Source organism: Hetaerina americana, unplaced genomic scaffold (assembly GCF_022747635.1).
Source record: "Hetaerina americana unplaced genomic scaffold, ioHetAmer1.1.p SCAF_72, whole genome shotgun sequence".
NCBI classification, from domain to species: Eukaryota; Metazoa; Arthropoda; class Insecta; order Odonata; family Calopterygidae; genus Hetaerina; species Hetaerina americana.
Genome location: NW_027287339.1, coordinates 18,433 through 40,997, shown reverse-complemented (window position 1 = coordinate 40,997; position 22,565 = coordinate 18,433). Strand labels below are relative to the sequence as shown.

Below are 22,565 nucleotides of genomic sequence, written 5' to 3'. Positions count from 1 at the left end.
AGAACTGTGCTGGTGGGACCGATGATATTCACTCAAAAGTCAGTCTGTCCTGCATGTGTGCACTCAGTGAGGCAGCTGAAATGGCATCTTGCCCACAGTGTGGCAGCCATTAAGTTATGGTGTCACCTTAAAACATTATTGAGGTAGGCAACAGGAAAACACCTCAATTATTTATCCCAAACTTTGAGAATGGATGTTATAATGAAAATTAGTTCTGGTAACTACAGGACTTAATTGACCACGTCATACATGGTGAGGCAAAGCTTCCATGGTCATCAATACTAGAAATTCTTGCAAGAAGAGGATCAAACCAGTTAGAATAGCGTGTTGGAATGTTAGGACAATGTTGAAGACATGGAAACCAAAAAAAACAGGAGATGGAGAGTGGAAATAGAGATATTTTAGGGTTATATGCAGTGAGATGGAAGTAGAGCGGGGATTACTGAAGCGGTAGTTATAGAGTAATATACTGCAGAGGGGAAGATAGCCAGTGAGGGATGGAAATAGTATTGAATGAAAAGGCAAGACGTTTAGTAGACATAGAACAAGCAACTTATAGAATAATATCAGAAGAAGTAAAAGCTGATTGTTATTAAATCTGAAAAGTTAGGTCGAAGGAAGTAAAAAGAGTTCAATAATAAACTGAGGCAGGAAAAATAGCAAAAGAAGCATGGAAGAAGATGCATTGCAAGTGAAATGGAAAGTTTACTCATAGTTTATGGAAACTGAACAAAGAAAGGGCGAAATTGGTTCACTGTATGGAAAGGCAGATGCACTGTCCGAAAATAAAAAGGGCAAATCGTTGCTTACAATCAAATGTAAGTCAGAAAATAAATTATAACAACCAGGGAATATTCAAGAGAGGTAGAAGAAATGTATGGTAAAGACATTTGGCCACCAAGTTTCAAGACAAAGAAAATTATGCAAATTTGGAGAGCTTAGATTCAGGTTTAATTGATGGCAAGACAGAAAGGGCATTGAGGAAATTGGTACCAAACAAGGCTATGGGGGTAAAAAAACAATCCACAAAACTAATTAGAGGCTTGGAAAAATCTGGCAGGAAGAGTATCTATAAACTAATTTGTAATGTAAATGAGAGAGGAATTTGGCCAGAGGACTTCATCAGATCAGAGTTAGTTCCTATCCCAAAAGAGGAAAAGGCTTGTATGTGAGGTCTACAAAACAATAAGTCTGATTTCACCTGCAGCTGAAGTGGTTCTCAGAATCAAAAATAAAAGGATGTAGAGCAGGGCAAATGAATACTTAGAGAACGATTTGGGTTCAGGAAGAGGAGATGAATGTGTGAAACCATAGCAGTAATACGCTCACTAATAGAGAAGTGCATATACTTCAATAAAACTACTTATACACGTAATATAATCAGGATGCATTTGCCTGCTTTGAAGATTTTGAGGAAGCATTTGATAAGAGTGATTTTGAGTGAATTAATGGTGATCTCCAGTAAAGTAGTGAATTGGAGGGATGGGAGACTTATCCTACTCCTGTACATGTCTCAAACTACCCGGGTGCAAGTGGGGGATGGAGAATAAGGATGGCCAGTGTTATGAAAAGGGCAAATACAGGGATGTCTGTGATCTCCTGTGCTTTTCAATGGATATGTGGAGGAAATGATTAAATAGGTATGGGAAGAACTGGGGATAAGAATGAAAGCCAGTTGGGAATTCATTAAATGAGTTAGATTTGCAGATATTCAAGCTTTGATTTGTCAGTCAGCCAAGGGTTTGCAAACATTGCCAAGCGCATTGGGAAGCCACTATGATACTAGGTCTGTCCCAAAAGTGGTAAGACTTATTTTTTCCCAGATAGACACACGGACTGGTGGTGGTTTCTCTGGCTGGGTTTGAGGGAGGGGAGTCTCAGGAAAGGCTGGAGGCTGATGGCAGTTGCCTCCCAACCTTTGAGGAGTGTGGATCTTCCATTTGCGAAACCTCTATAATGTGACCCCATTACGCTCCGTAAACTGGTTATTGGAAAAAAACTATGCTATCAAATTTTGCGTGAAACTGGGCAAAACCGGGAAAGAGAATCATGACATGCTCAAGGCAGCTTATGTTGATAACACAATGGGTAGATTGGATGTTTTTGAGTGGCAAAAGTTGTTTCGGAAGGGTAGAGAAGATGTTGAAGATGCCAAATGTTCAGGATGCCCTTCAACCTCAAAAAGTGACAAAAATCTTGCAAGAGTAAAGACTTTGTTAGACAGGGATCACAGATTTAGTGTTTGCATGGTTTCTGATGAACTTGCCATCCCTAAAACCTATTCCCATCAACTTGTGACCCAGAACATGGGTATGGAAATAGCGGGGGTGTATGTATGAGACCTCCGAATTGACAGAACACATGACTAATGAAAGAGCATTTTTCATGTTCTATAGCAGTAAATGCATGACTTGGTTAAATGTATTCAATTTAATCTAGTTTCATTTTTGTCTACCATCTTTATCAGAAGTTTAACTGCTTCCTCAAAGCAAAATACTCCCAAGATCTGTTGAAGCAGCAATCACATTTATACACATTCACGAAGGCACAGGTGAAAACAAAAGGGGAACCATAAGATGATATTATTTTAAGAGTAGATTCCTTATCCAAGCCCTTGGAGGTTGACGCAAGCGAAAAAGATTATTACATTTCAGCACAAATAAAAAATGAGTGAAAATTTTAGACAGGATTATTATATTTCTGATATGAAAGTGTTTTATGGTGGAATTGAACACTAGATCTTTTGCAATTAAAGCAGTACCATGATGCCCTCAATGAATCAAGAGGGCTCCAATGCAACTCAAGAATTACAAGCTCCTAGTTGCTTCCCTCAAAAAAAAATCCTAATGAATTCCAAAATATATCACCACTGCACTGAACTTTATAATTACAATATGAAACATGCTTAGTAATTTGATGACCACGTAGGGAAGAAGTGACTCATAACTTCAATTGCAGACAAAGGTTTGATTTCATGTTGATGGCTGAACACTGAAAATGCCCTATTCATGGTTCAAACAAATTTTATTCACCATAGTGTCTTTAAACATAATAAAATAAGTGTTACAATGGATTCAATGATGTGTATAACTTTAAAATGGTACTCAAGTAATCAAAGCAACTATTTGCCAATTCAGGACCTGCAGCAGGAAATATTGATTTCAAGCAAAGAGACATTTACAAAATTTCAAATGCAAGGAGAGTAGAAGTCTCCCTTGCAGAAATTATTTCTTTGATGTTGAATTTTCATTTGATAAATACCAGTTACATGGAAAAAAAAGCATCTTAATTATTTGGTTATGGCTTGGAGTCCCTTATAGTAGGGAGTTTGCTCCTTATGCCTCAACCACTGACTCTGATACTCTGAATTATTCTGCAAGTAGATCCTCCTTCAAGTGTAATTTTTTGCTCTTGAGCAAACAATTTGGTGTCTACATTTTTAATACATATATATAACATGTCTTGTTCAATTATTGCACTGCATTGCCAACATGCCCAAATAGACAACATAATCTGGAAGAATGGAATCCATATACCTTTGAAAAAAGTTTGAGCTCATGTTTGCACATTTTTAGAGTATCTAAGCATTAAAAATTATACTTAATTTTCTTTGCATCTTTATTGGTCACTTACTTAGTGAACAACATCATTGATTTGATTCATTCTATTTATACAACTCAAATTTTCTTAAATCATGAAAACACGTGCACAGAAGTAATTTTTTATGAAAAACAATGCACTCTCATCAATAGCAAATTTTCAGTTTTTAAAAATTACATTAACACTCAGTGCAAATTAGAGTATCAAAATAAAAAACAGTACATCCAATGGCAATCACATTGGAATAAATACTTATGAAATGGTGCAATGCCTGAGGATTGGGTTAGCTTTAAAAGAACTATAGCATTTGGTGCTGTTAGTATATTCCTTCTTAATTTATAAATTTCTGTAAGTCTCTCATAACAAACTTACAATCACTATTGAGCTGAAGATCAAATGTCAACATGGTTATGCTGGACACCAACTTTTAAAGCTATCACGGCACTTCAACTAGAGAGGAGCACGTGAAACAATTCAATAAAAATGGAATGTATACTTCACTATGACTCAGGCACTAAGTATATAAGCAAAAGCATTTGCCAAAGCAGATATGCTACTGTTTTTAAAAGAATTCAAAATTTTTCCTCAAGAGCATTTCACATAAGGAAAAATGGTGCCTGATATGGTCCACTGCTTGATACAAATTAGGAATTACAATACCACCAAATACATTATTTTCACAAATGAGAATTCTTTCATTACTCTAGACATTTCCCTGGAGCAGTATATGTGTGAAAAAAAGAACAGAATAGATAAAATCTATTTTTCAGACATAAAAAAATTATATTTAAAAAATATTGTCATACAGTTTTATTCACTACTTAAAAAGCTTTGGTATCATGTACGATAAACTAATATTTAAAATAATGCTTAGAAAATTGGATGGCACATAAAAAATTAATGTTCGTAAATCTAAATGAAATGCATGCCCAGGTCACAATAACAAATAAGTATAATCTCCACACCTTGGAAAAGCATTTGATAATACAAATTTGAGAGTGGAAAGAGCCATTATAACAAAACTTGTTTGATGCTCTTTTATCACAAATAATTTATGGCCTTTTAAAACTGAAACCTTTTAAAAGCAATATTTTCAGTCGATAATGGTTAACAAGGAAATAACAAAATTAAAAATAATACATCTCAATTGAACAATGTTAAAATAAAGACAATCAAAGAGATCAACTACAAAAGATACTAATATGAGATAACAGAATACATTTTCAGGAGGAATTAAAAAAATATTCAACAAAAATTAGTCATTTTAAAACGATTCACATCTCTCTATCACTTAAAAAGGATTGTCTATTCTTCCACACTACACATAAACATTTCTTCAGAAGCAGCCTGCCACATCTCTTATTTCCCTCTTCATAATACCAAGCCAAAATTTAACCTCAAATATTGTTGCTGCACTCAGGTACATGACATTCTACTACAGTCACCAACCTAGGTCTAAATAAAATTCTTGAATGCCTTCACTAATTAAAATACATCATTTCCATAGATTTCTATAACAGCACAAAAATGTCTTAAAATTCTAACTCAGCACATTCACATACATTTTATTTAGTTGAGGCACTTACTCAAATTCATTCAATATCTAGGGTATTGACCGACTTCTTATTTATTTTTGAATCCTGTTTTAATGATTGGGAGGACACTTCATTCCTCAACAAATACACAATCATAGATGCAAGTGTCTAATTCAGTCTGTGGCTCACTCAAAACAGTAGCTATCAAAAGAATATAACGGAAGATAATTTTACAATACCAAACAAACTACCAATATCATGACGGCATTCATTCTATTAAGATTTCAACTATCATACAGAAAATTTTACATGAATTCCTTATTGTATATATATACATACATCCATTCTCTCAAGCAGACAGCCAAGAGACAAAATACAACATAAATTCAACAATAACAATCTTAAAACTTAAATAATCAAATAATATCACTAAGTGGATATTATTTCTATTTCTGTTTAACAGTTTAAATCAGTCTATAAAGTACTTCCAATAAAATAAAAGAAATAAATTACATTAAAATCTTAATTGACAGTCAACGCTTTCTGACTACACTATAATTTGCTAAATCACAAACTTACATTGATCCAAATTATTAATTTGGAGTTCCATTGACTTTTTGCATCCCAGTGGTAATATCTTTCAAATATAAACAGTTTGGATAAGAAAGCATTTCAATGCCCTTTGATCAATAAAAATAAACTAATCCAAACTTGAATCCAATGAGATATCTAGAGCCAAACCAATGATATTCAGCTCCGAACTTATTGTTTTAGTAAAGATGATAAATTAAAGCACGATTTCTGATCTTATATTATTACCAGCTCAAAATATAGACCTGATGTATTTAAATGCAAACCTTAAGGAACAAAGCCATAAGAAAATTTTCTGCTGAGGACTGCCATTGCAGTTTTGGATAATCAAAACACCGGAGTATAGCAGCTGTCATCACTACCTTTAGTAAACCTCCAAAGATTTGTTGTATTAAAATATTACACAAGAGGAAAGACACTTTCACTTATTTTTTTACAACCAAATTCCCAGTAATAAAATAAAAAATCTAGAGCTTTGGGCAGTATTCGAAGTAGACTAAGTGGTGTGATCACTCGCACCATGAGATCCTCTGAGTGTTGCATAGCATCGTTGACATACACGTACAGGTTTGAGGATTCGTAAACGAAATATTTCAGACTCAAAGCGACTGCACCTGAAATTAGAGAGCAAAGAGGAATACAAAAATTATTTAAGTAATTAAACAGATTTAAAGATATTAATTTAAATAATGAGTGGTTCCAAATGACGTGGCAATTAATAACAATAGAAACTAACACATATTGACATTTCAACAAAGTTTTAGTATTATTTAAAACATAATGCAAGTGCACAGTGCAATTCACTGATCAAATACAAATTCACTCAAAAACTATCATTTCAGAACGCAAAATGGAGTTCTAAACTTATTTTTTAAAGGAGAGGCTTTGTAGTTAAATCATTTCACTTAAATGTTTGTCTAATTCTTATTCCATCATGTAGAAGAGTTACTGAAAAACCATTATGCTTACAACTAACGTATAAACAGCATACAATTTCAGTTGCATAATCCCTCAATGAAACAATAGTTGTGCTCAGAATGTATTTCCCACAGATGGAGGAATACAAAAATATCTTAGGTTCTGGCTATAATGGCCAATTACATTGTTAATGGTAGTTTTTCTGTAAATTGTTTCTATTTCTGGTACTTCAAGGAAGTAATGTAACACTCAAACCTAAAAGGTAAAAATTCAGATGGGTCCATTAAAAAATTCGAACTTCTAATTTTTCCATTGAAATTTCATTCTTTCATTCTGCTGGAAAAAATAATTAACTCTTACATTTACTTTCGGCTCAGTGGTTCCAAGTCTAAATTTCAAAATGTAAATATTTCTCCCATCTCCTCTTCAGATGAGGATGCCTCAATGGCTTTAGCTCCAGAATTATTATCTATTTATTAATTACTACTGATTAAATATAATTAAATGCATAACATATTCAACTAAGGCCATGGCTACCTTGTAATTGGCTGTAAGCACTTTTAACCTCTGCTCCTACATTTTATCTCCATTCAATTCTGCCCCTAGCAAAATGAAATAATAAAACTGCCTTCATTTTATTAAGATAATAATAATATTGCTTACCTTTAGCAAGTGATATTTATATATTGAAAGAATAAATGTATTACAATTATAAATACCATACAGAGGAAACTAAACAACTATAATCATTTTCTATCTGTCTGACACAATGAGGGAATTTCCAACAAATTGATTAGAATTTACGGTTGGCAAAATTTCCTACAAAATATGGTAATCATAGGAAGCAAAAATTTAATTTTTCAATATGTCCAAGGCCAGCTCCCAATCATTGCAATTTCCAAATGTTCTAGTTAGTATCAACATGACCACAACCATCTGATAAAATCTTTGACTGAATCATGTCTGAAGACAGTCTTATATTTATGAGTCTTGTCTAAACTTAGTAGCTTCTCATTGACAGTGAGGAAAAAAAAAATGGCTCGTCTTTTCCTCATCAAGTGACAAGGTAATAAAAGAAACAAGGTGTAATCAATAGATGGAGTACAGTTGTTATTTACTTCATTATTTGTTCAGAATTATATTTTCTATCAATGATTAAGTAATTTTAATGATGTAAGTAACTCAAAAGCATAAGAAATAATGCAGTTTACTTTATCAAGCTGACAAAACGTTTAACTAGCTACTGATTTAAACACAAGCGTCACGTGTGCTAAGGAATGCTACCTCTCTATTTATACATGTAATAGGTGTGTGCATTTATTTATGAGAATAACCCTTTTACACAAAGGAAGGTAAAAAACATATGTTGGTTCCACAATTATAAAAAAGCATTTACAAACGGGTACAAATCACATAAAGTTACATGCTTGTTATTGAGAATTAAAATGTAATTTAAAAGTAAAGAAGAATTTTGATTTGCAATACATGAAAGCCATTTTTTACGCAGTCGAGGTATTAGCAGGCATATGCTCGGCTACTGCCAAGGATCATATCCTCATAGCAGGACACTTGAACTTTCCAGGTATCAAATGGTAGGCGGATGAGGCCACAGTATGGGGTGGGAGGGCCTAAGAAATCACTAGTCATCGCATAAACAAGGAGGGTTTTGTACTGGTGGTGGAAAAACCCACGTGTGGGGGAAACATCCTCGACGTCATACTTGTGAGACTGAAAAATTGGGTTGGTGAAGTTGAGGTCCTTCCGGGAATAAGCGACCATTCAGCTGTGCATATGCATTTAAACTGGGATGGGTCTCATATAAAGGGCTAGTAAACATAAATACAGTATGGCAATATAAGCACGGTGATATGGAAGGGTTCCAGACCTTTTTAAGGGAAAAGTATGTGAAATAGATTAGTGGTGGGCAGAATGTATCAGCAATCTGGAGGACATTTAAGGAGATAAAGGAGGAGGGATTAAATTACTTTGTCCCAAAAAAAATTCTTAAAGAAAATACTGACCCAGAGTTCTACAACCGCAAAATCAGATCCTTGAAGAAAAAACTAAGGGTGATTCATAAAAAACAGAATGAAAGCCCAGAACGGCTCATAAATTACAATATATTGGTAGGTGAATTAAATAGAGAAAAGAAAATAGCCAAAGAAACTTTTCTACAGAACATAATTTCTAAAGATAATGGAAATAAATTTTTTAAGTACCTCTGGAGGAGGAAAGACAACAGGGAAAACGTAACAGCTTTAAAAAAAGAGGATGGAACACTAATCATTGACAATAAGGAAAAGGCTAATGCATTTAACAATTCGTATTACTTACTTAGAGCAGAATACCTGACCACAATTTCGACAATGATGGCGGCGTTCATATAATGAGAACCGTACATTACAAGCAGCACACGCTTCTGCACCTTCATCTTTGAGCCAGTGATCTGTTATTGCACGCCCAGGCTGCTCAGAAACACTCCATGAAAATACTCGGCCTCTGGTATCACCAACATATACAGTGCGATGGTCCCTTCAAACAGAATTTCATGTGGTCAGGTGGGTGACAGCATATTTACTCCAATGACAATAATATATGCCAAATCATCTCACGATTTGGAAAAAAATTATGCACTTGACCTGCGATAACCATTTAAAAACATTAACTCACTTTGAAACAGAGAGAGCGGTAATGGAAGCAGGTTCAGCATTGTCTTTCCGATCATAAGCTGTGTGCATTGTCAGTTTGCTACGGAAAACCAGCTGCCTCTGCCACTTAAAACCTGAAAAATGCATTTAATTGAGTAACGTCACTTGCAATACAACTTCATTCAAACACATGTTAAAAAAAGTAACACCCGCATGTAATGCCTTGAGTAAAACAATTAGGAAACATCAAAATGGAATTCCAGAATGTAACTTGAGCTAAATAACTCGGAAGTTAACTTCACTACACAATACAAATTTTTTGACCAGAAAACATCTTCAAAACATTGACTGAAATGAATATCACCACTTTCAGACTCCATTGCAACATTCTCCAGAGTTACGAAAGAGTACTTGGCCTTGCAACTTACTGCACGTTTTCCTTACTTGCAATGGATATCATGCACAACATTCATCACTAAAAATAAGTACTACGAAATGCATAAAGTATACAATATGATTTAATATATAGTATGAAAATAACTTTGATGGGACACACCCATCTTTATGAGCATAAGGACTACTAACCTTCTCGCAACATGTTCTGGGGATTTCGCTTCTTTCTCAGAGGCACCCCAGAATTGCCACCATTATTAGAAATCGGAAGGCCAGCTGAATTGGGAGGGGTAACATCCCGCCTCCCAGAGTCCAAAATTCCCAGCCCACCCTCAATGGTCCCTGAGTCCCCAATCACAACAAATGAGTCTGTGAGACTGGTGTCACTTTTACTTGTCCTCATGGCCAAGATAGAATCAGCAGTCGAAGCTCCCATATTTAGTTTAGCACTCTCTGAGCACCCATCCGCAGAACTCTCACTTTCGGCATGAGCCCTATGAATGCTTGAAGTTTCCATCAAGGAAACGCCATTGCCACTCCCTAGCTCAACCCTTTCCGACAGTCGACAACCCTCACTCTTCCTGAATGCTGGATTGATGGTACTTGACTTCCGCCGCCTCACCACGGTCGGGGGCTCTTGGTCTAAAGAGCCAGCCCGCTTTATGTGCACCTCCTCTTCCTCACTCCCTCTCCCTTCTTTCTTGCTCACAGTACCCTCAGGAGAAGTCGGTCTTACTTCAGCTGCAAGGCTTGTGTCATCTCCATCCTCCTTTGATTTAGTTTCCTGTTCCCCCTCTTTGGCATCACCCTTGGCTTCTTCTGGAGTGGCCTCCTCTGCTTTCAGAGGGCTCCCAGATTCCACTGTTTCCCTGACCTCTTCATCCTCGGACAAGCTGCTTTCCGAACCACTCTTCACCAGCATTCCTATGAGACAGACAGAATCCATAAATACATAAAATTTAAGATAAGGATTTTCTTCTCAAGACAGAATCCATCAAAATACAACTGATAATAATTCAGATAAAAAATGAAATAGATATACTGAAACATGGCATTTCATAATGTCATTGAAGTACACAATGGCGATTTCCAGCTACTTAAGTACGACTGGCTGTTAGCCCCCTAAGTAAAGTCTGATCAACATCATGCATTTATAGTTATCTATAAATATATCACTCATCACTGTACTGGGGATCAAAATCACTACCTATTGCTGTTCGTACAACAGAGGGTTACCAATTCTGCCCTCATCACCCACACACTGTCCGAGAGCCTATCCACAATAGCAATTGACCCTTGACCTTCCTTTGGTCAACCTAAACCTCTGAAAGAGCTAAAAATATGGGGAGAGAATAAAATGCTTGCACCTGCATAAAATGTAAGCTTCACATTGGGTTCTCTTCTCCTCTCTTTCAAGGAAGTGCCTTGCATTAAGCTGGTCCAATAACAGCATGATGAATTTGAAGCATAAACACAAATTAATAGTAGGTCTAAAAGTACGGGCTCACATTGATGCATTCGTCGGGGTGATAGTGGATATCAATTCACACTGGCATATTGATAAAACAAAAGGAAGTTATTTGCTCAGGGTATTGGAGTTTTGGTAATAAATTGAGAGCAGGAAAGCAATGATGTTACAATGTATAAACAGGGCTGTATAATGCCTTCATACTCACTGATGCTGTGTTTTGGGAAAATATTTCATAATTAACAATATGTTTACAAATCATGGGACCTGATCATAATGTTCAGTTTCATTGTAGGTCTGATTTATCAATACTGAAAGGCACCAAAGATCTGATGTTTTTGGTCAGGGAATGTTCTTAGTTTTGAATTGCACAATATTTTGAATTAAGCAAAATCAAAATGGTGAGGTTTAACTGCAATGTAATTCCCATTTCATTTTTTAAATTAAATTATAACACACAAAGTGCAGCTTTTAAGAGAATGATTAAAGCAGGTTGTAATATGCACGATTATGTAACACATTATAATATTATTAAGGTTTATACATGTTCAATGAAACTCATTAAATCATAATTTTGTGTAGAATATCAATAGGATGATGTTAGAAGAATACCTGGGGAATCTAAAAATCTCAGAAAATTCTAGACCTCCTAGGTTTTACGATGCTAATTTTTATTAACTGGACTCACCAAGGCTTTCTATGTTGTCAAGATGTTTGACAATGTTTAACAATGAAGTATTTCAGTGTTGAGTCAATTGGTTTTGCCTTTTCCTATTTAATCAAATATAGAGAGTCTCAGAAACAAGAGCTCAGACTTACAATAATGATTTAGCTTAAAATATTCCTGCATAGAAAACATTTCTAAATACATTGGCACACACTAACCTCCAGCATCTGTAGAATATTCTCCAGACATGCTCATCTGTTTCACAAAATCCTTGACCCTGTTTGCGCACTGTCTCTTTTCATCATCCTCACTGCTGCCATCCTGGCTCAACAGTTTCTTCCGACCCTCTCCACTTTCCTTCACACTATTTTTCACATTCAAGTCCCCTACTTCCTCACTGGCTTCATTTTCCAACTGAACTTCACCAAAATGTGATTCCCCTTCAACCGAGTCGGCTTTGATGACATCCTCCTTGATTGCACTGTCGGCATGCCCACTCTCTTCTATTGCCGCTACTGACTGTTCTCTTTCTGGAACCGGCTTCACTGGTTTTTCATCATTTGGCACCTGAACGAAGTCCACAGACCACATCTGAAACACAAAACATTAATTGTAATAGCCATGCAATATAGTTTCTGATTTTAATTTTGTGATCATTACCCAGAGATTCTCTTCCTAGAGTGCGAGAGGATTTTTTTTCTTTTTCAATGGACTTTACTTCAAGAGTGAATTTAGTATTGGGAAATTTTGATCAATGCAAAATTTTGCTGGTATGCTTAAAATAAATACATGATCATATCAAATTCACTGTTAGTCACACCATACACTTTGTTTCCTATGGGAGCTTGGAAGATAAATAGTGATGCTTAACAATGAATTACGCTCTCCTACTCCCAATTAGTAATGTCTGTTGACAATAGACCTAGACCTCCTTCCCTCACATTAGGAAAATTTTAATAATGGATATTAGCATCTTTATTTTCGTATGAAACAATTTTTATGCTAGGAATACAAAACCTAAGCTAATGGGAACCAGAAAAATATTTCATCCTGACTCTATTTTAAAAACTACAGCACAATCTCCCATTATAAGAACTAACCAGACCCAATTTTTGGAATCCTTTCATCAGAAGCTGGATCTGGATAATAAAGCAGGGCTTCATTTCATCAGGGGGGCAAAAGATTTTGTGTAAAACCAGAGCTATCCAATTAAAGAAAATACTATTTTCAAAAATTCAATAGCAGCAAAATTAAAGGAGATAACTTCAGGCGTCACTTTGTGGAAACGATACATATTGCAAAGAAACACTTGGTTTTTCCACATAAAATATTTATTCACGACCTAGGTTTCGACGCTCAGCGTCATCTTCAGGTCCTGAATAAATGTACCTGAAGATGACGCTGAGCGTCGAAACCTAGGTCGTGAATAAATATTTTATGTGGAAAAACCAAGTGTTTCTTTGCAACAAAGCAGCAAAATTGTTACACAAACCACATTCCCAAAACACAGGGTGGTCACATGGAATAAGAGAATTTTCGCCATGCATTTATTTTTCTAACCAAAGAACATGAACAAATCCTTTCTTTCTTCCTTATATATAATTTATAAATGCCACAAACTATGATTTATTGCTGGTATCACTCAAAAGGGGAGCAGTTTTAGGAATAACAGTGATATGCCCCAACCCTAGTACGAATTGGATAGATTCGGCGGCCTTTAGTCACAACTAGACAAAAGCCACACATTTCAAATTCCACATGCCCATAGCATTAGATTACCAGTGATGAAACCACTTACTCTGGCAACTCCATCCGTAGAACCAGTCATAATGACATTCTGAGAATCCCATTCATGCGTCTGGGAGTAAGCAACACAGAGTATTTGCTGCATGCGGTCTGCTCTTCCAACACAAGTATTCACACACGCCAACTCGTTCCCATTGATGCTCCAGATATGCAGCCATGTGCCCGCACATGTGGCTATGTCCCCCTTGAATCATAAGATGCAAATGAGGGCTATGAAGTATTCACTATAAAAATGTTGTACCATTTCAAATAAATATTAATACTCTGTGAAGTCAACGAATTCAACATTAAACTTTGTAAACCTTGACAGGGTAAAGTGCGATCCTTAAGGAAACAATTTCTGTTGTATATCATATTAGAATGGATACTCATTAAAATCTCAAAGCTCATTGAAATCACCTCATTTAAAGAAACTTTCAGAAAGACTCCATCCTTAATAACCAAATGGGCAAAAAATATGAACCCTGTGGAAGCATACCTCTTTTTCCTTTTTTTACTTTACAAAACCAGAAAGTACAACAGAAATTCATTAGAATGTTAACATTTTTGATAGGGCAAAATCCTATTATAACACATCTTGATCACTCATGGTTTTGAATACACTGAATATCTCAAAATGTCCCCCAAAATGAGCCATTCATTTTCTTACTGGTAGGGGAGACCTCGAATGAACCTCTACTTGGGATTTCATATGTATATTACACATAGAAGAAATGGAGACTTGAAATGCAGTCATTGACACCATTCTGCGGAAGTCTTCATAGAATGCGTATGGGGCATATCAGAAAAGAAAGTAATTCGTCCTTCCACGTACCTTTTATTATGCACAACCTAGGTTTCGACTTACTAAGTCACCATCACCCGATGATGACTTAGTAAGTCAAAATCTAGGTCGCGCACAATAAATGTACGTGGAGGAACAAAGTAATTTCTTTTCCAATAAATGAATCGCGTCCACAAAGTGATGCCTCAAATCATTCTATGCACACAGGGAGCTTTGCACAAAATTTTAACTTAATCCATCTACTAATGGCACTACTAAGAGTAATCATATCTTTGTAGTTGGTGACACATGATTAAATAAGTGTATAAAGGAATACAGAAGAGAGGATACCACCTGAATATGGACCAATTGTTCCAGAAACATGTTAACAGATTAGCATATTCACCTACAGCCATTACTTTGGGTGAACTTACAACTGAATTATTATTATTTATTCCCATCACGTAATCAGGATACAACACAACAAGGGATCAATTGCACATGATATAAGGTACAAAGTGCCCAGTTGTATGAAGTGAATAGATGTGTGCAAGATGATTTTAATGTCTGCGCCACAGAGCACAAACCAAGGTACATTTCTACAGTTTCAAGTATTTGTGTGTTTTATGTGCAGTTCAACTTTCTTCTGAGCCTTTATTCATATTACTATATGAATTATTATTCTTTAATTTTAAAGCCATAAAAATATAAACCAGAAGGAAAACTTATGTTGAACATACTTTTGGCAATAATATAAAATGTTACTGAAGAGAAATGATACTTGGAAAGCACTGCTCCTGGGTCATTCATCTAGTGTGAATCTTCAAGTCCATACAATAAAAAGACCCCAGACTGGGCCTTCAGGTTGGAATAATCACAATTTTAATTTTATGCCTCACACAATATTTTCTCCACAATTTTTTCAAATAATTAAAACATCTTTTGAGTTAATGGACGGCCATATATAAACATTTAGAGGGTTGGAGTAAATTATTCTTCAAAAATTGCTTTAATTTTTTTTCTGTTTTCAATGGAAAAATTTACTGTAAATATACCTTAAAAAATATCCCCAACATTCCACTGAATTTTCTGAACTTTCCTTTTACTGTTCCTTCTCAGTTAATGGAACTAGCCTGACTTTTCCAGGTTTCCCTAGTTATCAATCTTTCTGTGATTGTAGCAGAGGTTATCATTAGAACTGAATGCACCTCTCAACCTCTTGACAAAACAACTAAAAAAACCTACCCTATCATAAACTTCACATATGATTTTCCCCTTTTAGTCTTTCATTAATGCTGGTCAAGGTCATCCTAATACAATGGCTCGAAGTTTCCCTAAACTCCCCAAGTTTTATGGTTGCCATGTTCTAATTGTTCCTGTGATGGAATATTGAGAGAAAATTCCCAGTCAATAGAATGGCTCCTTTTCTAAAACCAGCTATGAAAAAATCTATGAAAATTCCAACACTAAGGAAAACTGCCCGCAACACAGAAGCTAAGATGAAATGTGTCTTTAATTTGGGCATCACTACATTCTTTCAACAAAAACCATTGGGTTTGGCTTCCTTCTCTCTGAAAAAGAAATCAGAAAACAATGAAAAGAATATTTCCCCCAGAATGCATACCGTTAATTCATTTACTGCAACTGCAGCTATTGGAGCTGCGTGTCCCCTGAGTTGACGAACAAAAATCAAACGAGAAAGGTCCCAAACAATAGCAGTTGCATCTCTTGAGCCAGACACTACAACATTATAGGCTGGACTAGCAGCCAAGCATGTCACGGCATCTGTATGCCCATATAATGAGCGTTTTATGCTTAGCTGTTTCTTTCCATACTCCCAAACTGTGACCACCTACAAGAAAGAATTAAATACTGCATCAAGTTCAACAAAATTTCCAAGTAAACAATCTTTCACAGCAAAGAATTCTTAAGCGGATAAAATAATACTTTGTAATTCCACAGATTTCTGTGATCAGAAATCTGTGGAATTACAAAGTATTATTTTATCCGCTTAAGAATGAACCGATTCCATAAAATAACGCCTGAAACCATCGATTATGCAAAGAATTCTATCAAGAAGCATGTTGAACACCACGGCCCATTTCTTATTTAACTCTCATTGTAAAATATAATCATAGATTTTAAGAGGACTAAAAATATTTCTATTGAAGTATATGCATGGAATTACTATATTGGGATTGAAGCATTAAAATGGTGTAAACTGACATTTATAGAAAAATAAAAGGGTGTAAAAAGATTGCCTTGACAAGAAATATTAACAAATAATAACACAAAATAGTGACTATGTAAATGTACTTACTGTGCTTGTCCCTGCAGTGACAATTAGTTTAGAACTAGGGCAGACACAGGTCAAAATTTCTCCAGTATGATGCAAGCCAGCACCCTCACAAACAAGAACGGCACGATCACTTTCATAGTGTCCAATTCTCAGACTGTGATCAGCAAATCCCCATGCCACATATTTGTTGTACGAGGGTGGGATTAACACTTTATTTTGCTCCACCGCCAACAACGTCCCTTTGTCGCAGTGAAGTATTTGACCAACTGGACCCTTTAATTCTGAAATAATTTATATAAAAAGATTTTCAGAGAGCATTTAACACAATTATGCAATTTATCATCACCAGTTCTTATTTTACATTTGATTCACAACTTTAAAAGCTCCCAATCATGAAAAAAAATAAAATAATATGCAGGTAATCCTTCAATTGATAACATTTATACTTTCAAACTAATCTAATTCGATGACAGATGGACTGGAGGCATAACTGATATCAGTAAACTCATATAATTTGAATCATGCAACTTTTAAAAAAAAGAAGACACTGAAGTTTCTACCTGTCTTTAAGCAAATAAATCCTCACCTCTCAATTTAGAGGGTTTGCTTGAAGTATCAAAAAGTAAATATTTCACTTCACAGAAATTTAATTACTATGTATACATGATTGAGTAGGTTAGCCAAACTTAATCTCTAATAACTGTAATAATTAGAGGTGCTGGCCAAAAAATTGGAAAAAATATCCAGTTGTCATTAAGTCATCCTCCTTTTCTACAATTTTTCAAAACATGAACATTAATTATGAACATGATTTAGCACCACTATCGAAAATATTATGGATAAATGGTTTATCCCAACCTTTACTAAGGCTTTCACAAACAGGAAAAACACTGAATATATGGTGTATACTACATATTTAGCTAAGACTTTTTAGCTAAGACAACATTTCTTCAACTAATAGCATTAAAAATATATTTTTGTTAAAACACACATGTACTTATTCATGAAGATGTACAACACTTAAGAGGCTTGACCACAATCTCATAACCATGGTCCTGACCAGTAATGCAGTGAGTGACACAGCTGAATTGGCAATTTAAAGAATTTTCACAACAATCAAGTAAAAATAGATTTAATAGCTCATAAAAGGCAAAGAGAGAATATTCCTGGTTAAACATAGAACTGAACTATTTTCCTTATATCACACATCTGACTAAATTAAATGGTTAAAAGGAGTAATTTTTTTGCAAAGAATAACACAGGCCTCCTAATTTCCATAAAATAAGATAAATAAACAAGCAGAAATATAATCATTACAATACTGGATTATGGCTTACTTTCGGTATTTTTATACATCATTTTACATACCTTTGATAGGTTGCATGGATGGTTTTAGGTTATCTAGATTATGAAAGAACAAACGGTCTCCACTGGCAAAACTTAGGCCAGGTGTTATTGGACCTGGATCTATTACTGATGTTCTATGACTTATCTTCTTTGATGGATGAGGTTTTTTAAATAACTGCTTGGGAATTTGACCAAAGTTATTTATGAACCCAATGGTTGCTGTTTTCTTCAATGGGTCATCAATGCTGAAAAAAATCACAATATGAAAAAATCAATCAAAATAAAAGGGAACTTAACCTTTGCACATCATATATATCAGTGATCAGATTTAATTTCAGCAATACATCTTTACGACCAAATTAGGGACTGGCAATCAACGCCCTTAACAGACTTGTCATAATGGGTGAACATATGAAAAATTATTTCAAATAATATCCAGCTATTGTTCTTAATTCAAATGATTTTAAGAAATACCATTTTTAAGCCAAGCAACTAATGCATTCAAATGTTCAAACACAGAGACATTCATGGCTCAATAAAAGTATGAAACAGTGTGCCAAACGTATGCTTTTAAGAACTTGGAAATGACAGGTAACAATTAAATGTCATGATGGTAGACATAAGAGGAATAGAGGCAACCAAGCTTTTTTAGACTACTACGAATTCTTGATTCATTGCTTGGATGCACCATTCATTTCCCTGCTTAACTACTAAAATATTTCATAAAAAGATACCAAATGCAATACTGCATAGAAGTGTAATTTATCTGGTGTAAAATAAACTTTAATAATTGGCCAGGGATTTATAACTCTTCAGAAAAATGACTGAATTCCTAATCTTGGATTTGAAGGAAATTATAAATACATAAGACTAAATATGCATTTACCAACATTACATCTTTTTTAGTGATGCACAAGAATGAAACAGGAACTGATACAGGAATGACAAGCATAGGGCTATAATCACACACTTTTGGTTACCACACCAAAGCTGACTCCATCTGTTGTGTTCGACTTTATTTTACCTACTCCTATTTTAATTATCCCCAGGCAAAAGCTAAAGTACTTATACTTTTGTCATGGAAGCTTAGGATTTTTTGACAATGTCTACATTTTTTTTACTCACTTTGATTTTAATTGACTTATATGCATATATTGAAAAGGCGCACTATAAATTAAGATAAACACATCAGTGCCACCAGGTAACAAAAAACTCCAGCTTAGAATGTGGAATGATTAACAATTAAGAGGAAAATGTTTTATTTCACAGCCATTGAAGTTAAGGTGAATGAACCATTATTTAATATCAAAAAATGAATTGTACCCCTTGATTGGTTTTTCCCCAAACAAAACTCTTCCATGCATGATGATCATTCTGCTATGAACAATATTTGATTATTTTGTGCATATAAAAAATTTTGTTTTTCTAGCTAAAATAATACATATATATATACAAAGACTTGTGAGAGATTTTATTCAGTCCAGTTTCGATAAGACTTACCCATATATAAACAAAATTTATACTTCGTGATACCAACTCAAACATTTGTGAATGGGCAATTTAAAAATCCCTTACCATTGAAGCTCCAAAAATAAAAGTCTATTTAAATGAATTTTTGTGAGTGAGAAGGTGTCTAAAAAAGTTTGGATAATCTTCAGCCACTCCTTTTGCAGTAAAATCCTGATGAGAAATCAGTTTCTATTCACCCGTAAAAAAAAAACTTTTACCATAAGAAGGGCTGAATTAACTTATGCCAGTCCTTTAATTAAATGTGTTACCAGGTACATATAAAAGGAAATTTATTGAGTACTTTAGGAAAGTTAGGCGCATAAATAAAAACATTGCATAGCATTTCTTACATGATCATAGGTATGAATTTGTTAAAGAACCCTTTTAATGGCACAAAATACTCTGTAGATCAAATCTAAGCAAACCAGGTGCCATATTGTGCTGAATATATATGTGTATATACAGGTGTATACGAGTATTAATTTCAAATTATAGCCAGAAAATTATTTCTCACGCAAAGTTCACTCAGTTAAAGACACACACTCACTTGGGACTAAGACTTACTTGTAAATGTCCACATTGCCCTCATAGAAAAGATGGTGGAAGACGTTAACAGCAGATGCTGCCGCTGGTCCTGTTTGCTTGCAACCAAAAACTAAATCAATCCAATGATGCAAGTTCTGTGATACGTAATCACATTCTAAAGCTAGCCTATGCGCTCTAATAAACTCCACAGGATCTCCCTTGGCCCACGGTGGTAGAACAACATCCCCAAGCTGAACTCCACTCTGCTTGCACCCTGCAATGTCACAAATGTTTATAGTGAGACATTGCTTTCCAAGTTGTACATTAAAACTTAAAAAAGTTTTATATTCTTACCAAGATCAAAATTATTTGAATTGACGAGAAACTCTGGGAGATAGAAAAACTCTGGTATGAGTTCCTTCACATCAGACATATTATGCTTAGAAGCTGAAAACCATGCTTCCCTAATGCTATGGAACATCCTGTCGGCCAAATCAAAATGACCACCCTGAAAGAAAAAAGTTAATATTTTTTTATTTTTGCATATTAATTTTTTTTATCAAAGTATGAAATGCATTGGACAAATAATGAATTATAAATAAATGAATCGGTTCCATAAAGTTACGGCAGAAACCATTAATTAAATAATGAATTACCTGTAGACGCAGGAAGTGCTGCGTAAAAGGCTCCATTCGCACTAAATAAGAGCAAACAATCATCGCAGAAGAATAGTGTGTCCCATAATGATATGGTGGAGTTTCTCCGTGAGGGTCATCCCATTCCTTATACCTGATGAGATAGGAGATGACAAATGTTAACCCAGAACACAAATTCCAGTTAGCATCTTTAAAGATCTTAAAATAATAAATATCATTTTGTGGCGATTCAGTCTTATAGATGCATTTATTAAAGAGAAAATGAAACAACTGTATGAGAATGTCAATCATTTTTAACCCTCTTAGTGCGGCTGGGATTTCAGGGGTACTAGTGAGAAGTGCGAAGGGTAATTTAAGAAAATGTATCACCTTAGAAAAAAAAACATTATGAAGTTATTTGTTTAGATATCCATATGCAGTTTTTTTATTTTAAAATATAATATGGTAGTTAATAATGATGTAATACATTTACATCATCTGAAAAATAAATGTAATTACTACAGTATCATAAATTTGAAGAATATTTTTTTAGCAATTATATTTCGATTTTTAGACACAAAACTAATGTTTTTTTAAAATCATTTTTCAATTTAACTACGATATTTAAATATAATAAATAATCAAAAAGACATGCAGAAAATATTATAAATAAATAAAGAAAAACCAGTGAATTGCAAATTTTTTTGTCAGCCTCTGCATAGTTCGATTTTGTTGAAACGGCTGATCTCACTGAGTCAAATTGGGAATTTTCCCCTTTCCTTGAGACTGCGGCAATGTGCTTACAATCTAAAGGCAGAAAAAAACCAAGTTCTAACTCACAGAGAACTGCTGACAATGTAATCCATTACACAGGGCGCAATTGATTTGATAGGATGGACGGCAAGAGAAACCAAAATGATTACAAAGCAGTGTTCTCATTTCCATCGTCTCAACAAAGTCTGAATAAGCAGCTATATATCAACACCACGACACCACAACACATTCAAGAGATTACAGATGAAAACAGATAAGTAGCCTTTCAGTGGCTTTTCATAGTGGAAAGACTACTCAGAAAAAAAACGAGCAAACAATTAGGCTGAGCTTCCCGACATGTACAAAACTGAACGAAAAATTATAGTAAGAATTATACTTTTTTGAAAAGCATTTAAAATTGCTAAAAAAAATTAGTTACATAATTCTATGGAATTCAACCTATCGATAGCACAAAAACCATAAATTGTTAAAGAAAAAACCATAAGTTACAGCGATTTAAACAAAAGCCTACGCAAGAGCCGATATATCGGCCCGCCGCACTTTTCGCCAGGGATACGAAAGCCGATATATCGGCCCGCCGCACTAAGAGGGTTAACAAGATTACTTAGGTCTAGTATCACATTCTTTCATTGCATAGTCTCCCATCAATATTATTGTGTTGATGGCAACAAACCTTTTCTTGAATTGCTCCAACCGTTCTGGACTTTGAGCACCCATTGGCCGAGTGAAGTCTCTGAAAGAAGCTGGATCTGTAAGATCCACTTCCTCAGAATCATAATCTGCAAGTATCCAGGGGAAAACTGGATATTGCATGAGATCATTATATGATCGACCAGCAAGTGTGTTGAGATGCATCAGATATTGGAAGTTTGATATTTCTCCTCTCTATTTTTGAAACAAAAAAAGAGAACAGTGACATTTTATGCTAAATTCTAAATGCCTTCAAGTGAACACACATTTAATCAGGAAGATTCACTACAAAACTATGTGCTTTGACAACCCTGCCAATTTTAATAATGATTTAACGCTCTAAATAAAAGTCAATAGTGTAGAGAATACTGATAACATTTTTTTTGAAGTTAAGATA

At 34.8% G+C, this 22,565-nt stretch overlaps 1 protein-coding gene across 1 annotated transcript in view; it reads right to left on the bottom strand.

The window, feature by feature from the left end:
- Positions 1-2,930: 2,930 nt before the first annotated feature.
- The window catches only part of LOC139697296 (WD repeat and FYVE domain-containing protein 3-like), a 36,919-nt gene continuing 17,284 nt past the window's right edge, over positions 2,931-22,565 (bottom strand). Inside the window, exons 11-23 of the mRNA XM_071595957.1 lie at positions 22,152-22,363; positions 20,726-20,858; positions 20,424-20,577; positions 20,109-20,343; positions 18,057-18,280; positions 16,710-16,969; positions 16,014-16,241; positions 13,619-13,810; positions 12,039-12,411; positions 9,878-10,609; positions 9,315-9,426; positions 8,979-9,176; positions 2,931-6,340 (exon numbers count right to left, since the gene is read on the bottom strand). Of these exons, the coding sequence (XP_071452058.1) occupies positions 6,223-6,340; positions 8,979-9,176; positions 9,315-9,426; positions 9,878-10,609; positions 12,039-12,411; positions 13,619-13,810; positions 16,014-16,241; positions 16,710-16,969; positions 18,057-18,280; positions 20,109-20,343; positions 20,424-20,577; positions 20,726-20,858; positions 22,152-22,363 (3,171 nt within the window). The 3' untranslated portion in view covers positions 2,931-6,222. The remainder of the gene's footprint in view (positions 6,341-8,978; positions 9,177-9,314; positions 9,427-9,877; positions 10,610-12,038; positions 12,412-13,618; positions 13,811-16,013; positions 16,242-16,709; positions 16,970-18,056; positions 18,281-20,108; positions 20,344-20,423; positions 20,578-20,725; positions 20,859-22,151; positions 22,364-22,565) is intronic.